The 22,410-nt window shown below is 47.8% G+C and overlaps 1 protein-coding gene across 22 annotated transcripts in view; it reads left to right on the top strand.

Annotated features, from left to right (window-relative positions):
- MYH10 (myosin heavy chain 10) overlaps positions 1-22,410 on the top strand; it is a 139,899-nt gene that overhangs the window by 807 nt on the left and 116,682 nt on the right. For 18 of the 22 annotated variants that reach the window (XM_089318338.1, XM_089318341.1, XM_089318339.1 and 15 more), the window contains exon 2: positions 7,566-7,939. In XM_089318338.1, the coding sequence (XP_089174464.1) occupies positions 7,595-7,939 (345 nt within the window). In that variant the 5' untranslated portion in view covers positions 7,566-7,594. Of the gene's footprint in view, positions 1-6,629; positions 6,763-7,565; positions 7,940-22,410 lie in introns of all 22 variants that reach the window. The other 4 variants (XM_089318355.1, XM_089318354.1, XM_089318351.1 and 1 more) reach the window with 1 other exon arrangement.

The raw sequence follows: 22,410 nt of genomic DNA, 5'->3' as shown, positions 1-22,410 counted from the left end.
GGTTTGTGCTGCGGAGACCTCAGGTTCGTGCGAGCTGGAACCTGGGCTGGGGCCGGGGGTGGGGGTGGGGGAGGAGATAACGGGACCCCCAGTGGGTGGAGGCGGAGAAACCCCTGCAGGGACGGGGAATGAGGTCCTTGAGTGAAACCCCCTGAGGGGGTCAGGGCCCGGGAGTGCGGCAGGGCGACCCCTGAGGGGTCTGTCTGGGGGTTAGGGGTCCTCGGCGTGTGGGATCCCTGGCGGCGTGGAGTCCGCCGCAAGGGTCCCGGCGTAGGACCCCGGTGTGTGGGGGCGCCGGCCGGGGAGGGGCGGCTGGGTGGTGGGTTAGGCCGGGCCTGGCCCCCGGGCGTGGGAGAGGGGCTCGCCGAGGGCTGGGCAGACGGGCGCCGGACCTGTGGGGGGACCGCAGGGCGGAGGCGGAGCGCGCGGCGGGCTGGGGGCTGCGGGGCCGGCCGCGGGCGTGGGGAGGGTGGGCCTTTGCCGGCGCCGGGGCGGGAGGGCCCGAGGGGCGTGGGGGCGTCCGCGGGCGCGCTCCGCGGACCGCCGCGGCGGGAAATGTGGCGGGGGCGCGCTGCCGCCGGGCGGCCGGGGGGAGGGTCGGCGCTCGCCTCGGGATCCCTTTATTGTGTGAGGGCTCTGGGAAAGGCTCGCCGCGGTCCCCCCCGCTCGCCTCGCTGCAGATGGGGGGTCACGCCCTGAGCCCCTGGAAGCCGACTGGAATTGGGTCGGAGGGCAGCGGGGGCTGCGGAGTGCCGGCGTTGGCGGGGGGCTTTTGTGGGCCCGTGGTGGGCGGGTGCGGCCCGGGAAGGCGGGAGGCCCCCGGCCGGGCCTGCCTGGGCACCGGGGCCGGAGGAAGGAGCCCGACCCGGGGCGGCGAGGGGTGGGCAGGCGCGGCCTCCGCCGGCTACCGTTATCTCCGCTGCTCGGGGCCTCTGCGGCTCCCGCCAGGATCGCTGCGGTGCTGGCAGGGGCTGGGCTGGGCTGGGCCGGGCTGGGGCAGATCCCGACTGCGGAGAAACAAAGACCGCCGTTTCCGCCGAATAATAAATATCACACGAAGTGTAATACTTGGGCTTTGCCGAGATGGGTAGGGTTATTTTATTTTATTTTTTTCATTTTTAACATGGTAACTGAGCATTCTGTGAGTGAGGTTTAAATTATTCTTGATCGTCTCTCACTCTGGAGAACTTTATAAATCTATTTATTGCGTGATCTGCTTCATCAGCCTGTCCTTATTAATGATTCTCCCGGCTCCACGCTTGTGATGGGTTAAGTGTGTGCCCTGTCTGTCTCGGGTTCTCCAAAAGTGGCCATTTTATGCATCTTCCTTACTTCTGCATCTTAAATCCAGCTCGTTCCCCCGGCCTTATCTGCAGCAAACATATGGCAGAATTGTGTGATCTCACCCCAGCTCCTGCAGCAAAGGGATGTGACCTTTGAGAGCCCGGCTTTTTATCTGGGCTCCTTGGGGAGATCATTACAATGAAGACAGGCCGCGTGGAAGGTGAGATGGAGGAAATTTTGAAGGGCTTGTTGTAGGGTACAAGGCTGCCTGCTTTGATGGTTTGTATACTTTGTTATCACATACAAAGATTTAAATTCCTGGCCCCTGGTTCCAAGTTTTGGGAAATATTTAGCGCAATGTAAAGAAATTAACTGGGAGATGGTATGGGTGATAATGGCCTCTTGCGGTCTGGTTAAGCAGGATTCTGGTGAATTAACAGACTGAACGCCGTGCCACCGTGGAAGTAACCTTGAGGGTGGCCTCACACGCATGGACGCGACTGTTCTGGCTCATCCATTTTTAGAGGATGACTTACGATGGATCCCCTCCCCGTCATTTTTGTTTGCCTCTCTGAAGGCAAGCAAAATTATAAAATTGAATTTTCTCCTGGTATCTGCACCTGTGGTAGGTTCTGGGCGGCAGCTGGGGAAGTTTCATTAGAAGTTGAACAATAAGCCTGGGGGATGAAACCCCAGGGATGTGTATGGCTAAAGCCAAACATGAGAACAGGAACTTTGGGGCAGTAAGGGTCTGATTCATACAGCGAGAAGCGCCTTGGTGGTAATTAGAGAGTTCAGATGACACCAAGAGAGACCTCCGCATTCCTGTTTGTTACTTTTTTCCCTAAATATAGGTGTGTTTTTTTTTTCTATAAAATATAAAGCCTTTGCCAGATTGTGCCGGTGTGTTCCCTGGCTCGGGTTCCACCCTCCGAGCTCCTGCAGACAAGGTATTTGTTTGGTAGGGCAGCACCGGGTGATGGGCTACAATGCATTGCCAGATTGCCTCCCTCCTGCCTTCCATCGCTGTAGCAGGCACGCTGGACCTGCACCCTGGGTTCCATCCCAGTTCTGCTGCTTTCCTAGCTGTGACCTTGGGCTCGTTATTGACTTTGCCCATATTCCAGATTCCTCATCTGAACAATGGAGATATTAATAGTACCTGCCTCACGGTGCTGTTGTGAGGATTGAGAGTTGATATATGTAAACAGCTTAGAATAGTGCCTGGTCATAGTTGGTAATATATGACAATAGGATTTGCTATTTTAAAAATCAGAGTAGTAGTCTTCGAACAGGCAAAGCACTTGGGAGTGGTGTACTGTGAAAAGCCAGTCTGTCCAGGTTGGGTACCACACATACAATGGAGGGAAGATTCACAAGCGAATAGTTAAACCCAGCAAACCATCTTTACGGGCCTGGTGAACTCCATGATCAAACAGCAGTGGGACATCCACTGCCTGCTGAGCCCTGCGGTGCAGTACAAGGCAGGGCAAGAATGCCGGATGAGCAGTACAGAACGTTAGGAGGAGGATTAAGTTGCCGGATTGACCTGAAAAGAACTTCTGAAAGGGTGGCATTTGGGTCAGGAGTTGAAGGAAGGGTAGGTTCTTGGTCGTGGAGAAGCGGAAGCTCACTCGGAGGGTGGGGCCCATTCCCGTCCTGTTCCTCAGTGTGTGTAGCTCCCCTGTTGTGTCCCCGGGTGACCAGTACAGGCAGCTGTCCGGACTGGGTTTATAAAGTGCTAGAAAAATCTGGAAGAGTAAAACTGATTTGTTAACCCATTTACCCAGTGAAGACCCAGTGAATACTTGTTCCATTTTTAAAAAAATTGTGCGTTTGAGGGTATTTCCAAAAGTTTGTGGAAAAAGGGAGTGGAAAGGGTAATTTGTGTTTTCCACAAATGTTCTGAGGTATCTGTATTTTCCTTCACGAAGTTGGGAGTGTATTATGATTATGCTTTTGTGATCTTGGATTTTCTTGTTTTTGTTTTTGTTTTTTAAAGATTTATTTATTTATTTATTTGAAAGGCAGAGTTATAGAGGGAGAGGGAGAAATAGATCTCCCATCCACTGGTTCACTCCCAATGGCAGGAACAGCCAGGGCTGGGCCAGGCCAAAGCCAGGAGCTTCCTCTGGGTCTCCCATGTGGGTGCAGGGGCGTAAGTACCCAGGCACACTAGAAGGGAGCTGGATCAGAAGTGGAGCAGCTGGAATGTGAACCAGCACACCCACATGGGATGCCAGTGTCACATGCATTGGCTTTACCCACTGCCATCCCTCTGTTGTTTTTTTTTTTTTTCTTTGAATTAAAAGCATTTACCCACCTAGAAAAAAGTACTGATCCATCATAAATGTCCCAGTTTGATAAGCTAGTTTTTGAAATATATGATTTCCTTTTTCTGGACCTGATCTACGAATGACCTATTAACTTATTCTAAAGTAGAGTCATCTGGTGAATTTAAGCATATAATTACCTGCCCAAGGTAAATGAAAGAAATATATGCATGCCTGTGGGCTGCAAGGCAGCTTCCCGGGTGCTATACAGCATTTACACTTAATACCCACTAAGACTAGTGAGAGTAACACAGCATTTTGTTATGGCTGGGCATTTTCTTTATGAAATAGATTCTGCTGTTCTGAAAGGTAGAATGTGTGTTCCATAAGCTATGCTCAAACTCAACTCTGATGCTTCCGCCTCAGAGCCCTGCCTCCCCCTTCGTAACCAATGTGCAGTGTCTGTTTTGGAAAGGTAAGAGACTTGTTAATGATCTTGTTAGACCAGTCCTAGAGGTAATGAGTTTTTGAAACCCTTCTTCAGCAAATATAAGGGCCCTTCAAAAAGTTTGTGGAGAAATGAATTTAAAAGATGAGTTTAGCGGCCGGTGCTTTGGCGCAGGGAGTTAACGCCCTGGCCTGAAGCGCCGGCATCCCATATGGGTGCCGGTTCCAGACCTGGCTGCTCCACTTCCGATCCAGCTCTCTGCTGTGGCCTGGGAAAGCAGTAGAAGATGGCCCACGTCCTTGGGCCCCTGCACCCGCGTGGCAGATCCGGAGGAAGCTCCTGGCTCCTGGCTTCTTACTGACACAGCTCCGGCCGTTGCAGTCAATTGAGGAGTGAACCATCGGATGGAAGACCTCTCTCTGCCTCTCTCTCTGTGTAACTGACTTTTGAATAAATAAATAAATCTTTTTTTAAAAAAAAGATGAGTTTTTGATGCAAAAAGTTTTTGCAATCTACACTTTTTTTTTTCTTAATTATTTATTTGAAAGGCAAAGGGGAAGGAGGGGAGGCAGAGTTACAGAGTGACAGAGATCTTCCATCCACTGGTTCCCTCCCTGTATGGCTGCAATGGCTGGGACTGGGCCAGGCTAAAGCCAGGAGCTTCTGGATCTCTCATGTGGGTGCAGGAGCACAAGCACTTGGGCTACCTTCCGCTGGCTTCCCAGGCACATTAGGGAGCTGGATGGGAAGTGGAACAGCCAGGACTTGAACCTGTGCCTATAAGGAATACCGGTGCTGAAGGTTTTAACCTGGTGAGCCACATAGTCTCTTCATAAGATGCGTTGCCCCTGAACTTTTTGAAGACCCCTCTCATTTGTATGCCCATGAATAATTTCTATACTGCCCTCACGCACATGGATGCCTAAGAAGGCAGACACAAGTCTGGCTATAAAGCTTGCTAGCAATTTTGTTTGTATAAGTCTGTTTATAACATGAACCACATGTTTTGTGATTTTGGGGGGAAGGTAGGTTTATTTTGACTTTTTAGACATCAGCATTTTGTTGAAACCATGTTATGAAGTGGCCTACAACTTTGATATTCATCCTCTTTTACCCCGAGTGTATCTGTTTGTAACAGTGGCTCACCATGGCAACCAGGGAACTCTGGGGTAGTGGCTGTCAAGCGTGGCCCAGCACCAACAGCGTCAGCATCGTCTAGGTAGTAGGAAGAAATGCAGGTCCCCAGGCCCACCCTGGACCTGCTGAATCACAACCCTGGGGATGGGGCCCAGGAGTCTGTATTTTAAGAAGCCTTCTAGATGCTATTGACGTTGCCAGAATTTGAGAATTACTACTTTAGAGCATGGATTCATTGGATTTAATTTAAAATTTTTTTATTTTTATTTGAAAGGCATAGTGACAGAGAGAAAAAGACACAGAGAGAGGGGGCTCACTCCCTGAATGCCTGTGGCAGCCAAGTCTGGGCCAGCCTGGAGCCAGGAGCCTGGAACTCCATCTGGATCTCCCACATTTCAGGGGCCCAAGCACTTGAGTCATCACCTGCTGCTTCCCAGGGTGCATTAGGAGGAAACTGGGTGGGAAACAGAGTAGCTGGGACTGGAACCAGCATTCTGATATGAAATTCAGACATCCCAAGAGGTAGCTTAACCTGCCATGCCACAACTCCTAGAGCATGGGTGTTTATAATGCAGTACGTTGTAACAAATAATTTCAGAAGAATCTGGGCTATTTGATTCTAGTATATTATTCTTAGGAGTTAAATCTGTGTGTACCCACTATCGGTGATTAATTTTTTAGAATATAGGTAGCCATGTGCAGAAAGTTGTGGGTCTTCTCCTGGGAATACCACACATATGCACACTAAATGTGCAACATTTTTATACCATCTCAGTGTGAAATTCCTCTGTGGACCCAAGGTTAAAACCCTCTTAACATGTTGCCCTGTGTTCTGATTTCTCTGTAGCTCCCAAGGCATGCCTTCTGGCCTTTGAGAACTCCCAGCATTTCTGGTGTGAGGGAGATATGATAAACCAAGAGTGGGTACTCAGCCTGCTTCTTGTGCTGATTTGGATAAAGTCACGGAAACCCTGGCTCTGCCGTTTGCAATAACCTGGAATTTGGGGCGCCAGCTAAAATGTTTGAGTTGATATTGGATTCCAAAAAGATACTGTCAGGCAGGAAGGAGGGCTCCCATCAGAAGGCTGAATCCTGTCATGTGATCCCAAGCGCCAGTTGCACTCTAGTGTAGGAGGAGGCAAAGCTCAGTAGCAAGAGTGTGGAGCTTCTGCTGGTAGCGCCTTAATGGCCAGCGATAAATGAGTGCTACGTAAACCAATTAGATCCTGAGACCCATTCATAGTGGAAGTCTCAGAGCCTCGTGGCTAAGGTTGTCAAGGGTTCCTTTATCTTCTGGAATATTTGCTTGCTTCTGGACCACATACTCTCCAGGGAAGACAGAAGCACCCTGGAGTGTGTTTAGAGGTTGGAGTTCCGGTAATGGAATGAGTCCTGATGGAAGTGGTGCTGATGAGGAGGAGGCAGGGAGTGGGGTTGCTGCCAAAGGAAGAGGAGACCTGAATAGATGTCCTCCCCTGTGTCCGCAGGCTGTCCTGTGAAACAAGTTATTGTGGCCGCGTTTGATCCATTGCGAGCACAGCGGGCCATGGAGGAGCTACAGGGGAGCTGATGTGCTGTGTTTATAAGGAAGGACTTCAAGTCTGTTGTCTGAAGTGGAATGTGAGGTCCTTAGCCCTCTCTGACCGTTCCCATGTGTCTTTGTAGCTGTGTTGTTGTGCTCACGTTAATCCCAGGACCACTCCATGGGCCTTTTATTAAGCATCTTTGTTCTTTTTCTTCTTACTCTGTTTTTTTCCTCTTCCTCCTCCTCCTCCGTTGTCATCATCTTCTTTTATCTGTTAGAGTAAGAGAGACAGACAGACATCTTTCATCTGCTGGTTCATTCCACAAATGGCCTCAACAGCTGGGGCTGGTCTAGGCTAAAAAGCCAGGCGCCCAGACCTCCATCTGGGTGTCCCGTGTAGGGAACAGGGGCTGTCCTCTGCTGCCTTCCCAGGTGCATGAGCAGGGAGATGGCTGTGAAGCAGGGCAGCTGTGATTTTATGAGATGCCTGTGTCGCAAGCGTTGGCTCAACTGGTTGTCCCACAACAACAACAACCCCTTGCTGTTTTCCCTTTGTAACTCTTTAATTTATGGCGAGGGTGAAAGATGAGAAGAAGGAAAAGAAAATCACCCTGGAACTTGACTTTTTTTTCCTTTTGCCTGATCATCAGCCCTTGGTAACTGAGGGAGAGTCTTGAGTAGTCGTCAGACAACCAGAGTCGTAATTTGTGGTCACCCCTGAAATTTACCTTGGAATCTTGTTTAATATGGCTATGAAGAGCAGTACCCCAGCTCCTTAGCTCAAGGGTTTACGCTTAGTGTTTGCTGAAGGTTTTGTTTGGAGTTTGTTAGCAAAGTAAAACTTGGGAATTATTTTCTGTCTTAAACATCTGCCTTTGCCCTCTCCCTCTTCCTTCAGAGGCAGTCGCTCTCGGATCCTTGTTTACAATGGCGCAGAGAACTGGACTGGAGGATCCCGAGAGGTATCTCTTCGTGGACAGGGCCGTCATCTACAACCCTGCCACCCAAGCTGATTGGACGGCTAAAAAGCTCGTGTGGATTCCATCCGAACGCCATGGTTTTGAGGCAGCTAGTATCAAGGAAGAACGGGGAGATGAAGTTATGGTGGAGCTGGCAGAGAATGGAAAGAAAGCGATGGTCAACAAAGACGACATTCAGAAGATGAACCCCCCCAAGTTCTCCAAGGTGGAGGATATGGCAGAGCTGACGTGCTTGAACGAAGCTTCCGTTTTACATAACCTGAAGGATCGCTACTATTCCGGACTTATCTACGTGAGTATTCCTCCCAGGTGGTTCTGTGAAGTGGGGACTGGGAATTTGTGTACATTGTCCATCACGTTCTGATAAAGGAGAAGGTGGAATACCCACAGTAGCACCTCTCCTAACCGTGGAAAAGTCGCCTCTTGCTTACCGAGTCTTGTTTCCTTTGCATCTTTTTATTTAAATAAAGATTTATTTTTAAAAGTTTGTTTGAAAGGCAGAGAAGGGGGGGGGGGGAGAGGTCTTCCATCTGCTGATTCACTCCCCTAAAAGACTGCAACAACCAGTGCTGGGCGGATCAGAAGCCAGGAGCTTCTTCTGGGTCTCCCACGTGGGTGCAGGGGCCCAAGCACTTGGGCCATCTTCTGCTTTCCCAGGCCACAGCAGAGAGTTGGATGGGAAGAGGAGCAGCTGGGACACGTATTGGCGCCATGTGGGATGCCAGCAGCACTGTCCCCTGCTTTACATCCTAACACCTTGAGTCAGGTGATCCAGTCTACAGTTAGATATAATGAGAGGCATGTGAACACTTTGGTACTGGTGCTCAAGCACGAGATGGGAGAGGGCATGAGGCAGGGAGCCGGGGAAGTGACTAAGGTCAAGAGAGTTGTGTTCATAGGGGAATTCAGGCAGCAAAGGGGTCCCCAACCAAGTGCATATCAAGGAGGGTAGAGGGGAGGGGATGCAAACTTAGAGGTTTCAGTGGGTACTGGGAAGTTGGAAGGATGTGTTGCTGAGGTTTCTAAGAGGAAGCGGTTCAGGGTGAGATTGGGGTGGAGTTTGACCTGTGGTTAGCAGCTGACACATATTGTGGTCACTGACTATGGCCCTGACCATATAGAAGTTATTGAAAGTAGGAACTAGATGCGGGGCGGGGAGGGGGGGGGGATGCAAGCCAGAGACTGAACATAAATCTGGAACAACAAGTAGGTTTGAGAGGGTGGTAGACAGAGGTGGCAGTGAAATTAGGAGAAAGTGGCGCGGATGTGATTTAGAATGAAAAGTAGAGAGAAGAGCTGACCAAATAGTGGTCTGCAGTGGGAAAAGGGCTGAATTTTATGCAAGGAGTACACTCCCAAAATTCAAAAATTCCTCAGTGCTAAAGTAAATCAGAACTTGCTGGGGTCGGTGCTGTGGCACAGTGGGTTAACGCCCTGTACTGAAGCGCTGGCATCCCATATGGGCACCGGTTCTAGTCCCGGCTGCTCCTCTTCCAATCCAGCTCTCTGCTATGGCCTGGGATAGCAGTGGAAGATGGCCCAAGTCCTTGGGCCCCTGCACCCATGTGAGAGACTGGAAGAAGCTCCTGGCTCCTGCCTTTGGATCGGTGCAGCTCCAGCCATTGCCCTCTGGGGAGTGAACCATTGGATGGAAGACCTCTCTCTCTGTCTCTAGCTCTCTCTGTCACTTTTTCAAATAATAATAATAAAAAAAGCGTTTTCCCATAGGTGTTACTTTAGTTAAGGGCTATTTACTGAGCATCCACTGTGTAGTAGGTACTAGGGATAGTTTGGTGAACAGCGCCGGCCAAGTCCCTACCTGTGTGCTGTACCCTGTAAGGAAATGAGGCAGGGCTAAGCGGGGGAGCAAGGAGAGTGGCTTTCCCAGTGGGCTAGGGAAGGGCTCTGTAAGGAGTAACTATTTGAGCTGGGATCTGATAGGAGAGAGCTGAGAAATGGAGAGTTGATTCATGGCTGTGTCCAGCGTGGTTTTAGTCATGCTGGGTCATCTCCCTTATTTTTCCCTTTCTCTGTGAGCTAGGGTGCAAGGTGAGAGGGAGAGGCAGCGTGGTTAGGAAGGTGGTTTGAGGAGAGTGGAAATAGCCCAGAACAGAGAAGCCAAGAGCAAGAAGGGGACAGGAGGGCAGCCTTGAGGCACCGCGTGGAGGGCGGTCACAGTGTTGTGTGACAGCGTGATCTTGCCAGACTGTAGGATTGCCCCAAGCTATGAGGGCATGGAAGTTCTGTGTCTCCATGGCTGGCTCAGCAAGAGGACAGTGCCAGTGGTTGTCTCTGGGCAGGAGGGGCTCACAGATCAAGGGCTGGAGGTTTGGTTGTTTACATGTATTTTTACTTTGAATCAACATACAGTAGCTGTATGAGTTTATAGGGTACAGTGTGACGTTTCAGTACATGTATACAGTATATTATGATCAGATCCAGGTATTTGGCATAGCCATCACATTTATCATTTCTTTGTGTTGGAAGCATTCAAAATCCTGTCTCTGAGCCAGCCTGAAATTCAATGCATTGTTTTCAACCTATTGTGCTATGGAACATTAGAAGTTGCTCCTTCCATCCAGCTGCACCCCTGCACCTGTTGACCGTCTTCTCTCCTCCCTGCCCTCCTGAGGTGTTGGGGAAGGGCGAGAAGTCTTAATGATGAAGAGGGTTAATGGGAATATTTTGGAAAACGAAGAAATTGTGGTCACATTGTAATGGCCACACCTGATGTTTGGATGCAGCCCAGAGCAGTGAGCCGTGCGGGGTTGGAAAGTTGGTGGCACACCAGGGAAGTTGTACTGAAGTGGAAGGTAGAAAGGCTGTTGTCTGCGGCTGTCTTCACCTTGCTTCCCCACAGCGCACTTGGTGAGGCGCTGGAGCCAGAGACAGGAGGGAGATAAATAGCAAAGGGAAGAGGCTTGTGGTTGTGACCCAGAGGAATGACAGGAAGGTCAGTATTTGTAGCCCTTGCTTGTGACGATCCTGAGATTTCCCAGAGTTTGAGTTTTTTCCAACTTGATTCAGGGACAACTTGAGTGAATTTCTGAGTAGTACAGTCAGAGCAGAGGGGATGGGAGGGGAGGACTGGGTCTTCTCTCAGACACACAGGGAAAGGGTTCCCACCTGAGATTCTAGTTGGGAGACTTCTAAAGAAGTCTTGTAGAGAGAGTGAGGCTGAGGACAGCCCCAGTTGTTAGTATTGGGATGAATATGGATTGGGCTTTGGAACTGAAATTGATTCTGTTGAAGTTGATTCACTGATGTGCCATGATAAAAACACCAAATTGGGTGCGACCTTTCTGGCCATGTTTCTATAGATAAAATATGATACAGATTCATTTAAGCGACAGGTTACTAACAGGTTTGGGTATGTTCTTTCTTCATATTTTCTTTGTATTTATTCTCCCTGACCTCCAGATTCTCAGTCATTAATTTTCATTCTGCTTTCCTAACAAAACCATTTACAAGGGGCCTACACTGTGGTAAAGCTGGCATCCCATATGGGTGCTGGTTTGAGTCCCAACTGTTCCACTCACGATTCAGCTCCCTGCTAGTGGGCTGGGAAAGCAGTAGAGGTTGGCCCAAGTCCCTGGGCCCCTGCACCCACATGGGAGACTCAGAAGAAACTCCTGGCTCCTGGTTTTCCTGGCTTTGAATCGGCCCAGCTCTAGTCATTTGGGGAGTGAACTAGTGAATGGAAGCTTTCTTTCTCTCCCTCTGCCAATATTTTCTCAATTCTATTATACTTTCTTCTTTCACCCAAGAATCATCTAAAAGTATACTTTGTAAAATTTCAAGTGTTTTTTTTTTTTTTTTTAAGATTTATTGATTTATTTGAGAGGGAGAATTATAGACAGACAGAGGGAGAGACAGAGAGGTCTTCGTCTGCTGGTTCACTTCCCAAATGGCCGCAAGATCTGAAACCAGGGGCCAGAAGCTTCTTCCGGGTCTCCCATGCAGGTGTAAGGGCCCAAGGACTTGGGCCATCCAATGCTGCCTTCCCAGGCCATTAACAGGGAATTAGATTGGAAGTGGAACAGCCGAGACTCGAACCAGTGTCCATAGCGGAAGCTTAACCTATGCCATAGCACCAGCCCCAAGATGTTGACCTTTTTTTTTTTTTTTTTTTGACAGGCAGAGTGGACAGTGAGAGACAGAGAGACAGAGAGAAAGGTCTTCCTTTTGCTGTTGGTTCACCCTCCAATGGCCGCCGCGGCCGGCGCGCTGCGGCCGGCGCACCGCGCTGATCCGATGGCAGGAGCCAGGAGCCAGGTGCTTTTCCTGGTCTCCCATGGGGTGCAGGGCCCAAGCACCTGGGCCATCCTCCACTGCACTCCCTGGCCACAGCAGAGGGCTGGCCTGGAAGAGGGGCAACCGGGACAGAATCCGGCGCCCCGACCGGGACTAGAACCTGGTGTGCCGGCGCCGCTAGGCAGAGGATTAGCCTAGTGAGCCGCGGCGCCGGCCAGATGTTGACTTTTTTAAAATTATCTTATTACTAAGTTTTAAAATAATTGCATTTCACTGTCATCCATATAACAGTCCTCGTTTGGTTGACACTTGTTTCAGATAGGACGTTGTTAGCCTTTTTTTTTTTTTAAATTAAGATTTATTTATTTATTTGAAGAGGAGAGTGACGCAGAGAGAGAGAGAGAGAGAGAGAGAAAGAGATCTTCCATCTGGTGGTTCACTTCTCAGATGATCACAATGGCTGGGGCTGGGTTAGGCCCAAGCCAGGAGCCTGGAGCTCTATCTGGGTGCCCAAGTACTTGGGTCATCTTCCACGGCCTTCCCAGGCACATCAGCAGGGAGCTGGATCGGAAGCAGAGCAACCAGGACTGGAACCAGCGCTCTGATGTGGGATTCTGGCATTGCAAAGGGCAGCTTTGCTCACTGTGTCACAACGCTGGCTCCTGCGTTGTCAGTTTTTATGAGTGTTTGTGAAGAATGTGTACTCTGTTATTGTCGGATATATGGCTCAATGTATGACCATTAGAGTGAGCTTTGTAATTGTGTTGTTTAAATCCTCCATAGCCTTACTACTTCGTATCTGTTTGATCTGTCAGTTACTTTTTAAGTTCCATATTGTTTTGTAATTGAATTTACTGTCATTCATCAGTTTCCAAAATATGGTTTGTGGTTCCCTAGGGTTTCCCTAAGGCCCTTTCAGGAGACCCTCAAAGTCAAAGCATCCAACACAAAGATCTTATTTGCCCTTCTCACTGTTGACGTTTGTAATGTTGGTATAGAAGTTACAATGGATAAAACTCCTGACATCTTACCAGGAGGCAGTCACCTCTTGTTACTCTTTCCTGCCATTTACTGGCAGTTGAAGAGAAATCTGGTTTTACTCAAGAGTGTCCCTAATAAACCTGGAAAGTGAATGATTTTATTAAATTAAAAGCATACATCTTATTAACCTCCTGTGTGGTGAAATGGTAAGTACGCATGAGTAGCTTGCATAGCGATGTGCAATGGTTGGCTTGAGGAAAAGTTCGTTCATTGTTTGAGTTACAAGCTAAACTTGCTACTTTTAAAATAGAATGCCGTTTTTAATAATAAATGGTAGAATGACTGGGTGGCAAGCCATGGTTATTCACCCAGAGGTATTAGGCAGGCTTGACAACTTGTCAGTACTTAAAGTCTTTCTGATGATGATGTGAAGTTGTTTTTTTAAAGTCATATAGTGAATTGTCATCATTTGGAAGACTTGTATAATTCAGGGAGGCCATGTTTTCCAAATGATGAATTCATGATATTGCCAAGTCATGCATGGGTAGAAGATTGATTCAACATACAAAAGAAGCCAGTGGATTGTGATGTAACAGAGTATAAGAAGTTCACTGATCGGGTTTCAGATGCCACGTTGCTCCTAAACTTTAGGGAATTATTACTTGTCAAACTTTGGTAGTATCAAAGAGGAATCTCCACAATTATGTAAAAAGGCTGTTAAACTATTACTCTTTTTTCCAACTAAATATCTGTGTAGGACTGATTTTCTTAATATACTTCAACCAAAACAACGTATTACAGTTGATTGAATGCAGAAGCATATGAGAATGATCTGCCTTTTAATAAAACCAGACAGTAAAAGTTTTGCGAAAATATAAATAAAACCTGCCACTTGTCACTTTTTGTTTTGGAAAAGAGTCATTTTTTACTAGAAATGTTATTTACATTAGCATGTTATATATTTATTATTTTAAAATTATACATTTATACATATTTTTTAAAAATTCAGTATACCTACATATATGATGAAAAAATCTTTGGGGGTTCTTAACATTTTTTTAAAGATTTTATTTGAGAGGTGGAGTTATAGGCAGTGAGAGACAAGAGAGGTCTTCCTTCCGTTGATTCACTCTCCAAATGGCCGCAACGGCTGGAACCGCACTGATCTGAAGCCAGGAGCCAGTTGCTTCTTCCTGGTCTCCCATACTGGTGCAGGGACCCAAGCACTTGGGCCATCTTCTACTGCTTTCCCAGGCCACAGCAGAGAGCTGGATTGGAAGAGGAGCAGCCAGGTCTTGAACCAGCACCAATATGGGATGCTGGCACCACAGGCGGAGGATTAACCTACTGTGCCAAGGCACCGGCCCCAACATTTTCTAAGAGTATAAAAATGACCCTGAAATAAAGAAGATTAAAGTAGTTTATTTGTTTTTATTGGAATGTAGTATTCCATTGTAAGATTTGTGACCCAGTCCTTCAACTGTGTGTTTTTCCCAGTTTGGTAGTAGCATGAACTCGCCTTCAGTGATCAGCCTTGTACCCAGCACAGATAAGTGTACCTTTCTATAAGGTGTGCAGAGAGGAGTAGACTTCCTGGGTGACAGAATGTGCATTATGTGAAAGTCATATACATGCCTGATCTGGTCAGAATCCCAGCAGCAAAAAGAAGGCTCTCAAGTGAGCTATTTTGAGAGTTTAGTGAAAGGAAGAGTTTCAAACATGTGGATTGAATTTAAAAAGCAAATGAGGAATAGTGCAGTATTCCAGGGCTAGGGATGGCCTACATTTGGGCTTTTTTTTTTTTTAATTGAAAAGCAGAGTTACAGAGAGGCAGAGGCAGAGAGAGAGCGGTCTTCAGGTCTTCCATCTGCTGGTTCACTTCCCAAATGGCCGCAATGGCCTGAGCTGCACCGATCCAAAGCCAGGAGCCTGGAGCTTCCTCTGGGTCTCCCAGGTGGGTGCAGAGGCTCAAGGGCTTGGGCCATCTGCTGCTGCTTTCCTAGGCCATAGCAGAGAAGTAGAAGTGGAGCAGCTGGGTCTCGAACCAGCACCCATATGGGATGCCAGCACTGCAGGTGGAGGATTAACCTACTGCACCACAGCGCTGACCCCACATCTTGGTCTTTAAAGGGACCTTAGCTGTGGGGAGAGGGCTGCCTGATAGGAACCGAGGCCTTCTTAAATGGATTCAGAGAGTTCATGGCACTCGGCTGGGAGAGAGCCTGGGGATTAAATGTTCTGTTTTTCTCTCACCCTCAGTCTCCCATTAGCCAAGCTCAATGTAATGCGTAAGAAAATGGAAATTTGACAATACTTAATGTTGACTTCCACTGCATCTGGGAATTTTTGTACATGGTGTGAGGTGGAGACATGGTTCTTTTTTTTTTTTTTTTTCTCCAAATGTCTACCCAGTTGATCCAGTGCATACCAAAGCACAGTCCTTTCTCCATTGCTCTTCAGTGCCATCCTTGTCGTAGTTGTTCATGGATATATTCTTGATTGCTGCTGTGTTCTTTGGATCTGTGGCCCAATCTTTGGGCTAATATTACATTGTCTTACTGACTACGGTTTTATATTATCTTGATGTCATGTGTGGTAAGTCCTCTCATTTTTGTTCTTTAGGATTATTTTGGCTGTTAGGTCCTTTGCATTTTTCAGTATAATTTCAGAATCCACTGGCCAGTGTTTTACGTAGACACACACAGACAGCATGTTGGAGTTTTGATTGGGATTTTATTAATGTTGAGGAAGAAATCAGATCTTTACAATATTTAGTCTTTAAGTTCTGGGTTTTTACCTTTGTAACAGGTATAGGATGTATATAATATGTTCACAATTATTGCCACTATATAGGAATACCATTGGATAATTTTTGTATATTGACTTTGTATTCGGTGACTTTACTTAGTTTACGTATTGGTTATTTAGCTGAGGATTCTTATGAATTTTCTATGTACATGTTCGTTGTGAATGATGAGACTTTTTTTTTCTTCTCAATTCTTATTTGTTTTACTTTACTGCACGGACTGGGACCTGTAGTACAGTGTTTCTGATTAGCAGTAGTGCTGAGAGGTATCCTAGTGTCGTTCCTGGTCTCAGAGGGAAAGCTTTCCACGTTCACTTGTGGGGCAGGGGTTTGGCGCAGTGGTTGAGATGCTGCTTGGCAGTGGAGGATGGCCCAAGTGCTTGGGCCCTGCACCCACACGGGAGACCAGGAGAAGGCACCTGGCTCCTGGCTTCGGATCTGCATAGCTCCTGCCGTTGCGGCCATTTGGGGAGTGAACCAATGGAAGGAGGACCTTTCTCTCTGTCTCTCCCTCTCACTGTCTGTAACTCTACCTCTCAAATAAATAAATAAAATCTTTAAAAAAAAAATGCTGCTTAGGATTGGGGCTGGTGCTGTGGTGCAGTGAGTTAAACCACTGCCTGCAGCATTGGCATCGCATATGGGTGCTGGTTCAAGTCCTGCTTGCTCCACTTCTGACCCACCTCTCTGCTAATGTGCCTGGGAAAGCAGCAGAAGATGACTCAAGTCCTTGGGACCCTGCATGCACTCACGTGGGAGAGCTGGAAGAAGCTCCTGGATTTGGACTGGCCCAGCTCCAGCTGTCACAACCATTTGGGGAGTGAACCGGTGGATGGAAGGTCTCTTTTTGTCTTTGTCTCTGTCTCTGTCTCTCTGTTGCTCAGCCTTTCAAATAAATAAAACTAGATAAGTAAGACTTTTTTTAAAAAGAATACTTGTGATTTTTAAAACATACTTTTAGCAGATTAAGGGAAGTTTCCTTTTATATTTTTTAAAATTTATTTATTTACTTGAAAGGTAGAGTAACCGAAGGTCTTCCATCTGCTGATTCACTCCCCATATGACTGTAACAGCCAGGTCTGGACCAGGGCGAAGTCAGGAACCAGGAATGGAGCTCCATCCTGGTTTCTCACAGGGCGGCAGGCACCCAAGCACCCAAGCACTTAGGCCATCCTCCACTGCCTTTCCAGGTGTATCAGCAGGAAGCTGAATTGGCAGCAGAGCAGCTGGGGCTTGAACTGGCATTCTGACATGAGAGGCTGGTGTCACAAGTAGCATCTTAACCTGATGTGCCATAACGCCAGTCCCAGGAAGTTTCCTTTTATTCCTAGTTTTTGTGATTTTTTAAAAATTTAAATTGGGTATTAGTTTATCAAATGTTTTTCCACTATCTAATGAAATAATAATGTAAATTTTCTAGTTATTTTGTTACTGTGGAGAATTACATATATATATGTATTTTTTTTAAAGATTTATTTATTTATTTGAAAGAGTTACACAGAGAGAGGAGAGGCAGAGAAAGAGAAGTTTTCCATCTGATGGTTCACTCCCCAATTGGCTGCAGTGGCCAGAGCTGCGCCGATCCGAAGCCAGGAGCCAGGAGCCAGGAGCTTCTTCTGGGTCTCCCGTGAGGGTGCAGGGGCCCAAGGACTTGAGCCATCCTCTACTGTTTCCCAGGCCATACCAAAGAGCTTGATCGGAAGTGGAGCAGCTGGGTCTCGAACCGGCGCCCATTTGGCATGCCGGTGCTCCAGGCCAGGCATTAACCTGCTGTACCACAGCGCTGGCCCCAAATTGCGTACATTTTTGAGTCTTAACTGTAAGGACCAAAGATTTTTTTTTTTTTTAGATTTATTTATGTATTTGAAAGGTAGAGTTGGGGGGAGAGAGAGGCGTGCGTGAGCGAGCTTCCTTCTGCTTGTTCACTCACCAAGTGGTGACAATGACTGGGACTGAACCAGGCCAAAGCCGGGACACTGAAACTCCATCTGAGTCTGCCACATGGGTGCAGGGGCCCAAGCACTTTGGCCATCTTCCCCTGCTTTCCCAGGCACATTGGCAGGGAGCTGGATAGGAGTTGGAGCAGCTGGCCCCCAATCAGGAATATGAATGTACACCCTGGGAGAGAGCACTTGAGTCCCTGCCACCCATATGGAAGACCCATGTGGACTTCCCACCTCCTGGCTTTGGCCTGGGCCAACCCTGGCTGTCTCAGGCACTTGGGAATTGAACTGGGTGTGATGTCTGTAAGGTTACAGAAATGGAAGGGCGTGTGTTTTCTGCAGTTTGTGCACACTGTGTTGTATGTGTGCTGTTGTTCAATTTCATGTGTCCTTGTGGCTTTTTGACTGTTCTGGTTACTGTCAAAATAGTGTTTCTCATTTTAGTTCTGTCAATTTTTGCTGCATACTTGCTGCAGCTGTGTTATCACATCTACACAGATGCAGGGAATTTTTTATCTTAATGGTGAATCATCATGAAATGGTCTTCATTTTTAGTAATGATTCTTTTTTTTTAATCTTTTTTTATTTTTATTTTTTTATTATTTTTGACAGGCAGAGTGGACAGTGAGAGAGAGAGAGAGTGAACAGTGAGAGAGAGAGACAGAGAGAAAGGTCTTCCTTTTGCCGTTGGTTCACCCTCCAATGGCCACCACGGCAGGCGCGCTGCGGCCTGCGCACCGTGCTGACCGCAGGAGCCAGGTGCTTCTCCTGGTCTCCCATGGGGTGCAGGGCCCAAGCACTTGGGCCATCCTCCACTGCACTCCCAGGCCACAGCAGAGAGCTGGCCTGGAAGAGGGGCAACCGGGACAGAATCCAGCGCCCCGACCAGGCTAGGACCCGGTGTGCCAGCGCCGCTAGGCGGAGGATTAGCCTAGTGAGCCGCGGCGCCGGCCGATTTATTTATTTGAAAGGCAGAGCATCAGAGTACGAGAAAAAGAGAGAGTGCTCTCTCCCATCTACTGATTTCCTCCCCAAATAATTCAGCCTGCAGTTTTAAATTAATTAATTTATTTATTTGAAAGGCAGAGAGAGAGAGAGAGATTTTGCATCCATTGGTTCATACCCCAAATGGCCACAACAGAAGCCAAGAGCCAGGAGCTTCTTCTGGGTCTCCCATGCGGGTGCAGGGGCCCACAGACTTGGGCCATCCTTTGCTGCCCTCCCAGGCACATTAGCAGGGAGCTGGATCGGAAGTGGAGTAGCTGGTACTCAAACTGGCGCCCATATGGGATGCTGGTGCTGCAGACCAGGGCTTTAACCTGTTGTGCCACAGTGTCAGCCCTAGTCTGTAGTGTTCTTGAACCTGGGCTTGATGCCCATGTTTTTTATTTTGATTTTGGAAAATCTCTTCAAATACTGCTTCTGTTCCACTCTTTCTTGTCCCCTTCTAGGGCTCAGGTGCCTGGTGCGTCACCCCTTTTCACCGTGCTGGTGACTCTGTCTTTCCCTTACATCTCCTCCTTGTATTTCCCCATGCTTTGCTCTAGGAGTTGGCTTTTGTTTAAAATGTCAGGTAACTAATTCTTTCTTCAGCCATGTCTGATTTGCCCTTAAACCCTGAGGTTTTTTTTTTCCCAGTTTTAGAATTTTCATTTAGGTTTTCTTTTTATAGTTTCCAATTCTCTGCCAGAATCCTCAATTGTGTCTTTTAATTAGTTGAACGTATAATCGACCACAATGCTAATACAAGTCCATAAAAGGGGAGTCACAGGAGGCTTGGTATTATCTTAGATGTTAGTCCCAGCTTGTGACTTTGTATGCCTGGTTATTGTAGACAGGAAATTGCGAAAGAGAATGTGGGGCCCTAGATGGCATTAAGCTCATTCTGGAGTTTTGCTTTGGGTAGGCAGTTGGGCCCAGGGGAACTTGGATGTGACATCCTTCCTGGCTGTGTGAGGTCTGGGCATACAGAGAGCTGTGGGTATAATCTTGATCCTGAGGGTGCAGCCATCGGCTTTGGATGGGCTGGAACTGTTTAATGTTTCCCCTCTCAGACGCATACGCTCCCGAAAGCTCTGCGTAGCCTCTTGCTTCTCTGCAGCAGTGTGAGGACTTGTAACTATTACCTATCTGAACAGGAGGTAACAGCTATTGTCTTTGGTCACATATCCTGTCACATTTTAGGTTGTCTTTATGTCTCACATCTCCTCAACCGAGGATCCAAACAAGCCCCGGGGGCAATATGTCTGTTTTACTCTGTATGTTCCCTCTCCCTTTAGATTTTACTGGAAGAAATGCAGTCAGTTATATTGTAGAATTGACCATATTCTGGACCACGTTGACTGAATTCCTATGGTGTGTTCTTATAAACTGGAGTTCCGATCCAGAGGCCTAAACAGATCTGGATTTGAGAGAGACCGAACACCAGGTTTTCTGCTGCTGTGTGGTGCTGAGATTGGCCCGGGAGTCGGTAGGGAGTCAGTTTAGATTTTGCCCGCCGGGTTGGTACAGTAGGAGATGCCTCGCCTGCCAGTCATGGATCGGAGCTGCCCCTGGTGGTTGCTGTCCACACTCATTGCTTCACTGGGGGCTGCTAGTGGGGACAGTCAAATGCATTCACTCCTTCTGCATTTATAAGCTTGGTAAGGTCATCCTCAAGTTTATTACAGTTTAGAAAGAGGGAGTACTTCTGTCTGCTGGTTCGCCCCCCAGATTCCCACAGCAGCTGGGGCTGGGCCAGGGCCAAAGCTGGAAGCTAGGAATGCAAACCAGGTCTCCCACAGGGTGGCAGGAGCCATCATCAGTGCCTCCCAGGGTCCACTCTAGCAGGAAGCTGGAATCAGGAACCAAACCCCGGCACTCTGATGTGGAACGTGAACATACCTTAACCAGTAGGCTAACCACCTACTCGTGATTCATATTTTAGGCGTCCTTCCCCTTTCCCTCCATATTCATCTACCCTCTATGTGTTTTTTTTGTGTGTGTGTTTTACTTTTTTAACTTATTTTATTTTTGTTCCATTTTTCTTTTAAAGAAGAATGATCTTGTCGTCTCCCAGAGTGATTGTCTATTCTTACCACTTAATTTCCTGAAGTTTCCTTTCTGCCTTTTATTTTTCCCCATATGGATTCTAATTTTGTTGTCTGGATGCCGTCTTTTCTTGCTTGAGTCACCTTTCTTTCTTTCAGTCCTCTGACCCTGGTTAGGGGACTGTGCCATGTGTGCTCCATTGATTGCATGGGTGCCTGCATCTGCACCTGCCTCCACTTCCTGGTCACACATCCTTTGAATCTGTGAAACCATGCGTGGATGATTGGACTCTGACAAGTTTGTGGGAAATTGCATTAAAAGATTGGTGTGACATATTTGAGACGGGTCTTCAGAAGGTTCATGAAAGGAACGGTCATCTGGTGTGGCAGTTACGACACCACTTGGGATGCCTGCACCCCATTTGGAGGTGCTGGGTTTGAGTCCTGACTCCGCTTCTGATGCCAGCTTCCTGGTACTGTGCATCCTGAGAGGAAGCAGGTGATGGTCCAGGTACTTAGCTCCCTGCCACCCACATGGAAGATTTGGATTCAGTTCCAGGATCTTGGCTTTGACCTGGCCCTAGCTGTTGTAGGCATTTGGGGACTGAAGCAGCAGATGGAAGGAAGATCTCTTGTCTGACTCTGTTTCTCTCTATGTATCTGCCTTTCAAATAAATAAAAATTAAGGGGGGAAAAATGTCATGAAAACTGTAAAGAGATCTTTTGGACCAAAACATTAATTTTATTTTTCCATGAACTTTTTGAAATTCTCTCCTACATATCTTTGCTTCTTTAAACCAAAGCCTGATGCTTTAAAGGGTAATTCCTCAGGACTGTATTAGACAGCAGGAGATGGACATTTCAGGTAGCGTGATCGTCACATTCCATTGTCTGGAGCCGTAAGCAGAGAGAGCAGGCTTGAAAAGAGGCACCACATTTTTGTGTGAGTGCAGATGTTTTATGCGTCTCTCCTAGCTAAAGTGTACACTGATGTTATTATTCAAACTGGGCCCTCCAGCCTTTGCAGTTCTTCAGAATTTTCCCAGGCCTCTGGCATCCTATGTGGCTCACACACCTTCCCACACTCTGTGTGTGAAAAAGGGTTTCATTATCTTTTCCCAAAAGTAAAACTGTTTTTCCCTTCTGCCAGTATTTTTCCAGTCTGTCTGTCTTTTTCTTTTTCTTTTTCTTTTCTTTTTTTTTTTTTTAAGATACAGAGGGGCTGGCGTTGTGGTGTAGCAGATAAGGGCTGTGATACTGGCATCCCACATAGGCACCAATCCAGCTCTGAGCTAATGGCTGGGACAAGCAGCAGAAGATGGCCCAAGTGTTTGTGCCCCTCCATCCATGATCCGGAGGAAACCCCTGGCTCCTGGCTTTGGCCTGGCCCAGTGCTGGCCATTGTGGCCATCTAGGGAGTGAACCAGTAAATGGAAGATCTCTGATTTTGAAAAATAAATAGGCTGGTGCCGTGGCTCACTAGGCTAATCCTCCGCCTGCGGCGCCGGCACTCTGGGTTCTAGTCCTGGTTGGGGCACCGGTTCTGTCCTGGTTGCTCCTCCTCCATTCCAGCTCTGCTGTGGCCCAGGAAGGCAGTGGAGGATGACCTAAGTGCTTGGGCCCTGCACCCATGTGGGAGACCAGGCTCCTGGCTTTGGATCGGCGCAGCGCACTGGCCGTAGCAGCCATTTGGGGGGTGAACCAACAGAAGGAAGACCTTTCTCTCTGTCTCTCTCACTGTCTAACTCTG

Source organism: Oryctolagus cuniculus, chromosome 17, assembly GCF_051225735.1.
Source record: "Oryctolagus cuniculus isolate XC-2025 breed Fujian yellow rabbit chromosome 17, ASM5122573v1, whole genome shotgun sequence".
Taxonomy (NCBI): domain Eukaryota; kingdom Metazoa; phylum Chordata; class Mammalia; order Lagomorpha; family Leporidae; genus Oryctolagus; species Oryctolagus cuniculus.
This window is presented reverse-complemented; position numbering and strand designations above follow the sequence as displayed.